The following is a 13,309-nucleotide window of genomic DNA, read 5'->3' as shown; positions in this document are numbered from 1 at the left end:
TTTAATAGGTTCAGTTTTAGCATTCCAATTACACTTTAGTAATGTTCTTACCATTTTACAAAGTGGGTTAATGACAAATATTTGAGTAAATGGTAAATAAACTGTGTGAAACAAGCAAAACATCTATCTTTCAACTACATAGGAAGGGGTATCACATTTTGAAAAACAAAATGTACTCCCTCTGTTCCATAATATAAGATGTTTTGCTTGCATGCACAAAAATTAAGAAACTTACTTTTAAAAAGATAATGCTATTAAATAATATAAATTAAATATAAACTAACCCATCATAGATAAAGTAATAAACTGCTATTGGTTAACCAATTTTCAATAAAGTTAAAGTACCTTAAAAATAACAAAACATCTTATATTTTGAAACATCTAAACTTCTCCAAAACATCTTACATTGTGGAACGGAGGGAGTATAAATTAATAACCGTTCCCTAGGCTAAACATAACTTATTAGTTAAAGGAACAGTTATTTGGCTGACATTTTAACACTGATTCAGTGGCCAGACTTCAAAGAGTTTTGATATTTGAGTGTGATGAAAACATGAAGCCAATATGTGTAACATTCTATTAAAGAAAAAAGGAAATAAATTAAAGTGTCTCTTTGACTTATTGATGTCTATCTGCAATCATATTTGGCTTCATTTCAATCCCATACTTCCCAGAATTCAAGAGATCATACCCACCTTTGGAGTTCAAATCAAAGTGCACAAACCCGGATTCAGGTTTAACACCTTCATCTCCGTTTTCTCCTTTCTTTCTTTCTCCACATAACTGAAAATCTTCGGTCAAATCACCATCAACGTGTAGGATATTAGTAACCAAACCCGTCTTATCATTCTTGTGATCATGATCTCCTACAAGTCCTGAAAGTGCGAGACTGAAGTCGGAGAATTGACCCTTGTCTGTCTCTCCTCCATTACCACCACAGGGCATGCTCTTCTGTGCTTTCTCTAGTAAAGTCAACAAATACTTTCCTTGTGCCTCCATTCTCATCTGCAACTTTCTCTGCACCTATATAACATCACAAAACATAGATTCAAATTGCTTCTTGATTGTTTCAAGAGAACAAAGAAGAGCTTGTTTCCTTTCTTGTTACCTCGAGCTGTTCTTGGAACCTCTGTTGTGCATCGACCTGATGTCTCAACGTGTCAGCAAAAGGTACATTCCCACTTTGTCTGCGCGTGTTTGTTACATGTTGTCAAACCATATATTATATATACAAAAAAAAGTCTACAAGTCCATTGAGAGTGGTATTAATACCTAAGATGGTTATCAAATCTTGATTCATTCGAGATTCCTCCTTGAGAACAATTATCAAAATGCACATATGAACTTCCTGCAACGTTTTAGCGTAAAACTATAATCAAATTCTTATTCTGCTTACATCTAACTAATCTATATTCCTATGCCATATGTGTGTTTATGATCATTTAATCATTTATACATACTTAAGATACATAACATACCAGCATTTTCCTTGTTTTGTTCTGTTCGATTTTGTTTTTTCGCTTGCTGTTGACCAAGTCTATACTTCTACACAATCACACATTGTAAACCAATTATGTAAAAGAGACATACAATGAAACCTCTATAAAACAATAATGTTGGGACTACACCAAAATTATAATTTTTTATTAATTTATAGAAATTATTAATTTATCGAAATACTAATTGAATCAAAAACTTAATTTGGAACTATGAAATTATATTAATTTATATATTATTAATTTAAAGAAGTTATACTGTAGTAAAGTGTACAACATGTTACTTTATCATATAACTAAGTTTCGTATATGTCGATGTGAATTGAAATTAAACCTGTAAATGGCTTTTGAGATGGTACAATGTTAAGCCTTTTAATCCCATAAGCTTCAGAACCGACTTAGGAGTTGCTTCTGCAGATCAAATCAAAGAAAATTATCAATCCCAGATAATTACATTGATTAAAGAATCTTTTCAATTATGAATTAGGGAAATGTTTTTTTCCCAATTTTGCATATTCATTTACATAACAGAGAAGATAATAATTATATTAATCAAACCGGAATAAACCGGAATCATAATGGGAAACCGGTTATCTCAATTATTGAAGAAAAAAGGAAAATCAAACCAAGAAAGAGGAGCTTACTGTCTGCGCCACCAAGTTTTGCGACCGCGTCGACGAAGCGATCGTGGAGATCGGCGGTCCATCTCAGCCTCGGTTTAGGATCTCTAGTCATCATCACTCCTCCATTTTCATAACCTAAACCTCCTAGATTCACTCTCTCCATTTCCTTTCTCCGATCAAATTGGCGGGAAACGCAGAAGGAATCTAACGTCGAGTAAGGGATCGGAAGGATGAAGCGTAAACTTGAAAATTAAAAAAATGGGAATGCAAGTGGAAACTAGGTTTTAAGAGAAATTGTTAAAAGATCGAAAACGAGAGGATGAGAGGAAAAGAGAGAGCAGGTGGTGAAGAAAGATATCAAGAAACCATTTAAGGAAAAAACTGAGAAAAAGGGAAAGAGAATAAAAAGTCGTCGCCGTGATGATGGTGGAGGAGGAGAAGTGGAGACATGATTCGTCATCTAACGTCAACCTTCGCTTAAAAAAACAAATATATTTGTATTTGTATTTTTTTATTTAGCGTAAGTAACATGGAAGAGAGGAACATGGCCCGCATTATGCATATTTGTTTACTACTAGATTATATAATGTCCAAAGAATTAATATAGTTTTTCGGGAATTATAATTAATTTTGGAATTTGAATAGCTAAATGCATTCAAACGGTGGTAGTCTAGTGATAATTTTTTGAAGCTCCACGTATATCTACGTCAATTTTGTTAATTCTGATTTTTTCTAAAATCTAAATTAACGTTTTTGACAATTCTAGATTTGGGATTTCTTGAATGCCTTTTCTCAAAAAAAAGACAATTCTAGATTTGGGATTCGATCTACATAGTTAAATTGTGGACCGTAACATTGAATCGTTTCATAGCGGAAGAAATTCTAAACTCAGGTAATACAATGTAGTATATAATCAGTTCAATCGGTAGTACTAAGTGCATTATTTCTTTGAACCCAACTAGATCAGTGATACGGTATTTAGAAAAATGCTAGATTTCGGTATTTAAAAGTCATGTATAACTTATGATTGAAGTTTTTTTTTTGTGACTAAAGTTTTTGTCTCATTCCCAAACAATGAAATCTCTCTCCACGTTGGTCCTTTGTTTAGGTATCATATATATTTATATTCTTATGTGTTGTCGGACTCGGATCTATGGCAATGCCATCTGATTTTTATTCTTCTTGAACTTTAGAACACACATGAATATCATAGTTCTTTAACAGCAGGAGAAAAATTGAGAAAACACAACAGTTCAGTTCAATCATATACCTAGCATTATCGTTTATTTTTCTGGTTAAACATCATTTTATTGTTGACTAAAAAATGAAATAAATCATTTAGGAGCAATGCATGATGAGCGGCGTCACGGAACGAGAGCGACACAAAGCTTCCTCTTATTTTTATGGATCGGCTATAAAAATAAGAATAGTAATAATTGATTGGCATTAAAAAAAAGGGAAAATTCCTTAAAAATACACAGACTGAATTTCTTTTGCTGAAAAAATACACGAACTTTTTTGGCTTCCCAAAAAATACACAAACTAATTTTGATTGTCCATAAAATACACGAACTTTTGAATTTTGAAGGTTTCACACCTCGATTTTAACGGTGTAAACAGTGACTAACAGAATAGTAAGACGCCGTTAGACGCCGTTAACTCTAATTAAAAAGTTCATGTATTTTATGGACAACCAAAATTAGTTCGTGTATTTTTCGGGAAGCCTAAAAAGTTCATGTATTTTTTCATCAAAGGAAATTTAGTATGTGTATTTTTAAAGAATTTTCAAATGGAGTTTGGATATTTCATATACTATTCAGAGGCTAAATATCTGGACCCAATACATATCCAAAATTTTATATTTGTAAACTTTCGGTTTGGTTTTGGACCAGATATTTTCGATCTGAAAAATCCAGATCCGGAAAAAACGGCCCAAACCCGACCCAAAGACCTGAAAAAAACACATTCTCTATCACATGATACAGGTCCGAAATTTCATATTTGTAAATTTTCGGTTTGATTTTGGACCGAATTAATGTCTAGCCGGATTCAAAAACTTGAATCGGAACTGACCCAAAAATATTATGTCCAAAACCAAACCAAAAGTTTACAAATATTTGTTAAGTCCAATTTAATGGAAATCTATCATATATATATCTAAAAATTCACAAACAACTCTAAATTTTACATTGAAAGTTTCATATTAATTAAAATGTTTCTGTTACAAAAACAAAACTAAAAAAAATTGCAAAAATAATAACAAAATTGTTAGCAGAAAGATCTTGTCGGATTGAATCTATTCGTATCGATTTTATTAGGCTCAGGTCTATTCGGATCAGTTCTTTTTGGTTTCAATTCTTTCAAGTAGAAGAGTTTTGAATCCAACAAATATTTGTAAACTTTCGGTTTGGTTTTGGACCGAATATTTTCTGGTCAGTTCCAATCCAAGTTTTTGAATCCGGCTAAAATGTCAAGATTAGGTCTAGATATTTTAGCCGGATTCAAAAATTTGGATCGAAACTGATCCGAAAATATTCGGTCCAAAACCAAATCGAAAGTTTACAAATATAAAATTTTGGATCTGTATTGGGTCCAGATATTTAGCATCTGAATAGGATATGAAATATCCAAACTCCATTTGAAAATTTCTTAAAAATACACATACTAAATTTCCTTTGCTGAAAAAATACACGAACTTTTTAGGCTTCCCAAAAATACACGAACTAATTTTGGTTGTCCATAAAATACATGAACTTTTTATTCAGAGTTAACGGCGTCTAACGGCGTCTTACTATTCTGTTAGTCACTGTTTACACCGTTAAAATCGAGGTGTGAAACCTTCAAAATTCAAAAGTTTGTATATTTTATGGACAATCAAAATTAGTTTGTGTATTTTTTGGGAAGCCAAAAAAGTTCGTATATTTTTTCAGCAAAAGAAATTCAGTCTGTGTATTTTTTAGGAATTTTCCCTAAAAAAAAAATCAAATCAATGATTTACGGAAAGAAAGTGAGTGCATGGGGCGAGCATGTCACGTAGATTGCCAGCGTGGAATATTCGCCGGTGGACAAGGAGAGTAGAATAATCTGAAAGTCACATGTTCGACGGTGGGGACTTAATTGTAAATTCTAAAAGTAACACGTAGACCAGCTCTTTTGTCTTTACGTTTATTAGATCGGGACCCACTTATAAAACATGTGCTTCGATGACTGCTTCGAGGGAGATTCACGACGGCAGTCCCACGACTTGTCCTAATTCCTAACCAGATAGATTACAACACACAGTAGGTTTCACTTCACGGCTTATGCTCTCGGGGCTCCAGTATGGTTATACTTCTAATCCAAAATATCCCATAACAGACGGAATCAAGAAACCCAGTGTCATTTTCAAAAAAAAAAAAAACCTAGTGTATTCCGTCTATTTAGATACGGTGGTTGTTGGTACGCAAAAGTTTTGGCTAAAAAAAAGGATTTGGCTCAAAAATTGCTTACTGAATTTATTTCAGCTTGATAATTAATATTATGACAAAATCCAGAAGAAAAAAACCAATATATAAAAGAGAAATTGATGTCAATACACCTAAACCAACATCTATTTTGCAATATACTCACAATATTTAAAGTTAAATTTCCTCGATCTGCTTTATCCTTACCACATATCTTCCCTACGCCATAAACCATCTGCATTGAGTCTCAGAAGACTTAAAACACACATCATTTTTCCATCGGTCTAAACATTAACCAGTGTTTTTAAACTCGGACTGAACCGGTGGTCGGACCGGGTTCAACCGCGAACCGGACACCAAACCGGGTTGGGTTAATGCTAAAACCCAATCAAAGTTGAACCGGTTAAAAATCCATATTGTCTTTGCCTAGTAGTAAAGGGGCTCCGGCTGGAGTTTCCGCCCTGGGTTCGATTCCACTTGGCCACCGGGACTAGCATTAAATCGCAAGAATACGTGGGTTGCCGTCGGCCTCAGGGGGATTAGTCTTGGGCCTAGAAAGCCTTTGGATCACCCCTTGGTTAATCAAAAAAAAAATCCATATTGAACCGTTAAAAACCCGAGAACCGGTGACCCAACGAACCGTTTAAACCCTGGTTCGTATAGAAAACAAAAATTTTGTTAATAAAATAATTAGTTTTTTTCAAAATAAAAAAATAGGGGTTGTAACAAACTAAAACTCGAGGTATTTCTTTCTTTGACATCTTTTTCTTTTTAAGTTTGTGACATTTCACAAGGTATTTTATACTTCTCAAGGTATTGTCTTTCTGGATGAAATTAATAATTGAAAACTTACGTTTGTATTTTTGATGTTCTCTACAAATTTTTTGCAGTGTACTAAACAATGGAAGAGAATGATTAAGAAATTACACTTCCATCAAATTCAAACATAGCAAATCAACAACCGTCACAATGTGTATATAATTTTTTTTAAATGATAAAGATTTATAGTGATAAAAACCTGGAAAGTAAACTTTAAATGTATTTTTTCTATTGATTTAAATTTGAACTATTAGATTGTTTTATTACTTTTATTACAGTTCAGTTTGCTATTTTCTAAATTTCTTTGTTAAGATATGCATATTATATACAAAAAATATTAAATTCAGTTTAGTACATCAAACCCGGTCGAACCCAATCGAATCAGGTCGAACCAGGTCGAACCACATTGACCCATGACCCAAAATATTTCCGGTTCGCTCGCCGGTCCGGTTTTAAAAACACTAACATTAACTTAACCTCTAATAACCATCTACTTTAAATTCATTGATTCATTCCTCTTTTATCCAATTTTTTTCTTATTTCTTCTCCTAAAATCATAACTCTAGTCAAAGATAGTGCTTTGATTTCTTAATCGTAAGATGGAAAAATCAACCTCCCTTTGAAAGTGTTTGCAGCTGGCGAGGAACCGACTGATGAAAGAGTCAGCCATCATGACAATGCTCTTGACTGAAAGCTCACGCCTCATGTGGTGTTGATCAATGTAAGGCTATCACTCCTTGCGTTCTCGCAAAAGCTGCAAAACAGTTGGCCGTTAAGTTCTATGACACCTTTTCAAAAATGTCTTAGATTAATGTAGTTTTTTTTCACCCAACTCTTTTTATTTTCTGGTTCTACTTGTTACAGAGACATTATCAGATCTTATCTTTGGCATATACTAACAACATTGGACCCATGTGTGATGATGTTGTGGGACTTAAATGAAAACCAATCCACTCATCAGTTAACATTTTAACTACCAGCTACCATATGTAGGTTACATGTATTGTGCCTACACTAAAACCACGGTGTCCATATTGTAGACATGTGATCACTGATGTAAATAACTGATCAACAATTCACTTATAAGATAACACCTTCATTAGCAACTAACAATCCGTCACAAAGACCTTATTTATATATGGGGTGAATATCTGATAGATTGTAACTTTCCCTCCAAACTACCAAATCAGATAAAAATTTATTTATCTACTGACAAGTATGTTACATACATGTTTGTTTACACAAAGAATTAAGTGTTTTTAGTCACATGTAGATATTTATAGATCATAACTGATCCTCTTATCAGATAACATTGTTATTATCAACCAACAATACTAAAGGGAATCTATAACTAACTATCCGGTGACATTATGATAGAAAATAACTATCCTGTCAAATTAACTGATAACCCAATAACAAAAAAAATAACATATTATTTATCAATTAAAAAGTTATGTTATGTGCTTGTTGTTTATCAACTAGACGGGGTTATTAACTTACGTGCTGACATTAGTGTACATAACCGCTAATAACACATAACGCTGACAGTTCAATCTGAAAAATAACAAGGACACAAGTACTAGTTAATGTATTCAAATATCTCCTACATCTAAACATTATTAGGTAATATAGAAATTAGCAACTACTGAAAACGCTAGCATGTTTGCTAAATACCTAGAATCTCACAATCATCAGGACTATCGTCGTTTGCCAGGACATCAGCCGTTCCAAATTGCTGGGTGCCAGAACCTAAACCTAAACCCAGCTTCAAGTTCATAAAGTGCTTACCATGAACGACAGTGTCTGGCATCTTACCCTTCTTCTTATCAGATAATGCCTTCCTTACGCAATCAACTTCAGGAATAGTCGCTAACAAAATAGTTGACAAACCCAAATCGTGTTAGCAACAAGCACAATTCTCTTACCTTTGCTGTAAAATATAAAGTACACTATCAACGAGTTGCTATCCTTTTTAACTCTCAGTGCAAGTTTTTCGTTTTCGATTTATCTCTCACACAAACCTCTCTCTGTCTGCTAAGTTATATATTCTACACTAGAAACTCTAGTATTAAGTAACCTTTTCCATAAGATATCATAGATCCACTTATTCACCGGATTCTATACAAAATCTACTTTTTATCTACCGGATTTTTCAGTGAAGCGTCTTCTACAGTCAGGTCTACACCTGTGAACAATTATGCGTCGAATTCCCTTCTGCATATCCTCTCTGACACAACTCGTGGTTCCATAGATCGTGTTATAAAAAAAAGCAGGGATATTATTGTCCTTCTAAGCCCAAAAGGGTAGAAGGTCTTTGGAGCTTATCACCACAAGGATATTTAGCTAATATGGGTCTTTGTTAAGTATATTACACTTAATCTCTCTATATAAAAATAAAGAGGTCCAACAAGAAAACACAAACTTTACATTACAACTTAATGTCATAGACCCAAATAAGAAACCGTAGAAAAAAGAGTTAACAATCCCTACCACGTGTTTGATCGCCCAACAATCAATGGACACATTAATACGAAAATCAACTCAACTTCCTTTGACGACAAAGAAGTAGCACGACAGAACTCCACCGTCAGTAAAAACAATACAGTGAAAAAATTGCTCAACCAAAACCTGAATCGCTTACCGGATCTACGTTTCGGAAATAGAATCCAATCAACTTCAATCAGTTCTAAAACCTTCGATTTTCCTGTAAGAATTCCAAACATTTTTAATATAAGGACAAAAAGCAAATATAAAAAAAAACCCAACCAAGGGATGGAAAACACATAGGAGGTTAGAAAGGAGAATCGGTTGAACAGAGGAACCATAAGAACTATAGAATAAACAAAACCGTGAAGATTTTGGTGGAAAGCACCATCAACACAAATGTAAAGTGCGACATAAAATTAAAAGTCATCGCCCATCAATAGAAAAAGAAAACAAAGACATCCAAATTTAAAAGCCAGAACTGAGAACCGAGTGGACGACATCGATACCGGAAAGGAGGTTCGAGCATTGGAAGAGAACTCGGTGAGGAAACCAAAAAAAATGTTCTCTGTAAGATCTTGAGAAAGAGAGTAAATTCTTTATTAGTTTGTGTACATTTAACTTGTAAATGATTTTGCAAATAAAACATGTTTAATCACCATAAATTCACCTTGTGAATGTGATTTTAGAGTTCAATTCAGCTTGTTCTCTTTTATATGTGATTCTCCCGTTTGGGATTGTGATTTCCTTTTTTAGATTTTAATTTTGGAGGTCTTAGTGTATTCCATCATATTGTAATTCACTCTTGTATTCTACCAAGTTTTGTCAATTATATTCAGATGAAAAAAAAACATCATAAATTCAGATCATCTTTTATAACAAATTACATCAAAATATAAGATTTACCAATTTTTTAACTTAATAAAATACACTAAAATTTACTTAATAATTAATATCAACCGGATAACACATAACTAAGATTACAGGCATCAAAGAAAATATTAGTTGTCCAATAACTCTATTAGATTTTCTTTTCAATTAAATATTCAACCAATAAACTAATTAGTAAACAGTAAGTGTGAATTTTAATGAGGATTTTGTTAATATGAATTTAGAGTGATTTTCATCAAAATAATGTTTTAACATTTAACAGAGATTATAAGAAGCATTAAATCTAATAACACTAATTTTAATTATAAAATACATTCTTAATTAACATTTATTTTCATTAAATATTTTAAAATTGAATTTTTTTAAAAAATTATGAATTTAAAAAGTTTGTAGTTTTTGAAAAGAATCTGTAAAAACAAATTTTCAAGTATAGTGATTTGAAAGAATAAAAAATAAAACGACAAATCATATAAAATCATCCAGAAATTCATTAATAATAACTACTAGGTTATCCGGACCTTGCGGGAAATGAATATTATATATAAATTAGTTTTATATATTATATGTTTTACATATTATGAAATAATAAATATATAATAAAAAATTTAGTAACTGCTACATATATAATTAAATTGGTGCAAATACATAAATAAATTTTATTAATCCAAATAAACATTTTTTCTATTTTTGATCATTTTTATTTATAACAAAAATTTAAATCACTGATTACAAAATGTTTTTGTGGGATGTTTAATAGTTTAAGTAATTTAAAATAACATTCAAGGGAAAGTTTAAAATATATAAATATTAAGTTATCAATATTTGTTCAAAATGTTTTTAAAAAATCAAAGAAAATTTCGAAAGTAAATAATTATGTATTTCTGTATGGTACATAACTTAATTAAACAATATTATATATATATATATATATATATATATATATTTATTATGTAAGACTTCCTACTTATATAATTTTGTAATCAGTTGTATCTTGTTTTAACAGAAATTTAAAACCATAAATCACAAAAATTTCTAAGTGAGATTTTTAACAACTTTAGTTGTTTATAGTCATTTAAAAAAAATTAAATATAACATATATAGAAAATCTAAAATTTTATTATATAATTTATGTGGTTAATTTTTTTAATAAGTTATAATTTTATGAAATGATAGAAAATAGACCAATTTTTATCAAATTTTTATTATTCAAAATCATTAATTGTCATATATATTTAAACCAATATATATACATATATATATATTTAAACAACATTAGGAAATTCTGTGATTTTGATATAAGAAAACAATGAAAAACATCAATAATTAATTTTTGGTTAGTTTAATAAAAAAATATTATATATTTAGATGGATTATATATTTTTCTAAAGATTCTAAGAATGATCGTGGCGATGACACATGGTTATTAACAATGTTGTAATGTTTATCTTTTAATATATAGTAGACTTTTAATATATAAGAGACTGACAAAATAAAAAAAACTTCAAAATCTTCACAAATACTAGTACACCTCCCTAAGGTTTCACCATATTCAGAAATCAGAAGTAGAAGCATGTTTGAAACCCTTCTTTTTCAACTTAGTGACATCAATTAAAATCTTCGTAAATTGGTACATTCAATCAAAATTTAAAAGTAAATAATAAATAAAAGTTTCAACTGATACTGAACCCTAAGGGGAAAGGAACAAAGTGCCAATTTATTACTTGGAGATATGGTTGAAACTGAAACAACAAGAAAAGAAGTGAAGTTTGATTAAATTTTTGGGTACCACGTATCAGGTGAGTATTATCGAGGAAAACTGGAAGAGACTGAACTGTTTCTTATACTTATCTCTCAATTGCAGAAATTGAGTTTCTTCATGACTTTGGCATATGCTGGTGGGACTAGTCCAGGCTGTCTCAATCTACGCTTTGATTTCTTTGACTGCATACGAGTAAAGAAATGCATTATTCTCAACATACTCCAAACTATAGAGTATATGTATCCCATTTATCAATGTAGCTAAACAAAGGAATCACGCATTCTATGTTAAACATACTCACATTGTAATAATAAATCAGATGAAAGCAAGTTCTGATCAGTAAGATTCCTAGTTATTATCATACTGCTCTACCATATGGCATCGGCCAAATAAATATATGAAAACTCATTTGATTAATATTAATTATAAAATGAGGAAAATGGTGAAGTTAGTTTACCTTCAAGTGTGCGTTGTGGCGCTTGCCTTCTTTCCAGCGACGGATGGTACCATCATTCAGTGGCTTAAACCTGTCTTTGTATGACCTGAATTTCAACCAAAAAAGAATTACTTGTTAATAGAGAGAACCACAGAAAAAAAAACACTGATGATGATGATGTATATATAAATGTTGGAAAAGAAGACGTACGAATAGAACTTGATCTTGACTTTCTTGACTTTGGAGGTGATTGGAGTCCTAGGCCGCCACTTCTTCTTCCATTTTGCCATTTTTTCTTTGGAAGTGATATTCCGAACTTGAAGAAGCTGAAAACAAGAGAGGATCAAAGGTCAAAATAATATAAGCCATCGGAGATATAAAAATGATGTTACACAGTAAGGGAAACATATAATTGTCGTTTCCTTTAGTCTAATCTAAGATGCACGCAACTGAAACATCTATAAACCAGATCTCCTGGGGGGGGTCCAGCGCATGTATAAAGAGAATTAAGCAACACTAGTCTTGCAGAGGTGGTGCTGAAGGCATGAAATCGAACTACTTAAATCCATTTCCTTATAGCAGATAAGCCAGGATGAGGACAATCAAACAAGAGAGACGAAGCTAAAGAGCTTTACACAACAACTCGAATGTTTAAATACCAACGAAGACATTTTTTATCAGTTGATAATCACACTCCTCTCCCTATTGTATAATCCGACACCATAATCAATCAGAGCCTAGTTCGATTCCATTTCACATTATTTAAACAAAGAAGGCAACAAATCAATGAGAGAGAGCTTGTAGGTTCTACAAAACCAAACTAACACAATCAAAACTAATGAATCTCGTCATCGGATCTCTCAATCAGCACTTAAACCTACATGATGAGGAAGGAAGGCAGAGCCCATGGAGGGAGAAACTCCGCGGAGGGAGGAGGAGGGAAAGAAGCTCCATTTGCTGGGAGTGGAGAAACCTAGGGTTAGCTGCGGAGTGGGAGAATGGTGGATGAGACGGTGAGGAACGCCAACGAAAGAGAGACTTCGATTAGAATGGAATGAAATGGAACGCAGCTTTGTGCTAAGCCTCTGCATTTTTCGTCTCCCAAGCAAAGGAAGAACACGATTCTTCTTCTGATTAAATCGAAAGAGACTGAAAAGGGAGCAAGCAACTATGTTGTGAAATGATTTAGAGGGTGTTTGGGCTTTAGGATAACTATATTCTTCGCCATCCCTACTTTCCAAATAGACATTGGCTTTTCTTTTTTTCTTTTTTTCTTTTAAACTATGGTCATGACATGAGAGAAAATACAAGGACCGGCCACTAGTTTTAGCACCATTCTGACCTTCATATTTGAGTAC

The 13,309-nt window shown here is 32.3% G+C and overlaps 3 protein-coding genes across 10 annotated transcripts; all 3 read right to left on the bottom strand.

The window, feature by feature from the left end:
- Positions 1 to 509: 509 nt before the first annotated feature.
- Positions 510 to 2,587, bottom strand: LOC108851533 (myb family transcription factor PHL11). Its single transcript, XM_057007464.1, has 6 exons — positions 2,141 to 2,587; positions 1,831 to 1,907; positions 1,479 to 1,545; positions 1,273 to 1,348; positions 1,109 to 1,187; positions 510 to 1,023 (listed from the first exon to the last, which is right to left on the bottom strand). Exons 1-6 carry the CDS (start codon positions 2,280 to 2,282, stop codon positions 619 to 621), a joined length of 846 nt encoding a protein of 281 aa, XP_056863444.1. The 5' UTR covers positions 2,283 to 2,587; the 3' UTR covers positions 510 to 618.
- A 3,065-nt stretch (positions 2,588 to 5,652) lies between these two features.
- Positions 5,653 to 10,570, bottom strand: LOC108849037 (uncharacterized). Of its 8 annotated transcripts, none has more exons than XR_008945534.1 (5): positions 8,567 to 8,638; positions 8,056 to 8,250; positions 7,882 to 7,935; positions 6,995 to 7,135; positions 5,653 to 6,212 (listed from the first exon to the last, which is right to left on the bottom strand). XR_008945534.1 is itself a non-coding variant. In XM_018622535.2 (5 exons), exons 2-5 carry the CDS (start codon positions 8,599 to 8,601, stop codon positions 7,098 to 7,100), a joined length of 249 nt encoding a protein of 82 aa, XP_018478037.2. In that variant the 5' UTR covers positions 8,602 to 8,635; positions 9,023 to 10,568; the 3' UTR covers positions 6,729 to 7,097. The 8 variants fall into 8 exon arrangements, 4 of the variants coding, with proteins under 4 accessions (XP_018478037.2, XP_056866053.1, XP_018478036.2 ...); XR_008945535.1 differs by having other exon boundaries at positions 5,653 to 6,135; XR_001949121.2 differs by lacking the exon at positions 5,653 to 6,212 and having other exon boundaries at positions 6,729 to 7,135; positions 8,056 to 8,136; positions 8,197 to 8,250.
- A 753-nt stretch (positions 10,571 to 11,323) lies between these two features.
- On the bottom strand, positions 11,324 to 13,123 carry LOC108838154 (uncharacterized). The gene is made up of 4 exons (XM_018611121.2): positions 12,833 to 13,123; positions 12,162 to 12,277; positions 11,973 to 12,057; positions 11,324 to 11,697 (listed from the first exon to the last, which is right to left on the bottom strand). The coding sequence occupies exons 1-4, from the start codon at positions 13,040 to 13,042 to the stop codon at positions 11,608 to 11,610; spliced, it is 501 nt and encodes a 166-aa protein (XP_018466623.2). The 5' UTR covers positions 13,043 to 13,123; the 3' UTR covers positions 11,324 to 11,607.
- Between the last annotated feature and the right edge of the window lie 186 nt (positions 13,124 to 13,309).

Source organism: Raphanus sativus, chromosome 4, assembly GCF_000801105.2.
Source record: "Raphanus sativus cultivar WK10039 chromosome 4, ASM80110v3, whole genome shotgun sequence".
NCBI lineage: Eukaryota > Viridiplantae > Streptophyta > Magnoliopsida > Brassicales > Brassicaceae > Raphanus > Raphanus sativus.
This window is presented reverse-complemented; position numbering and strand designations above follow the sequence as displayed.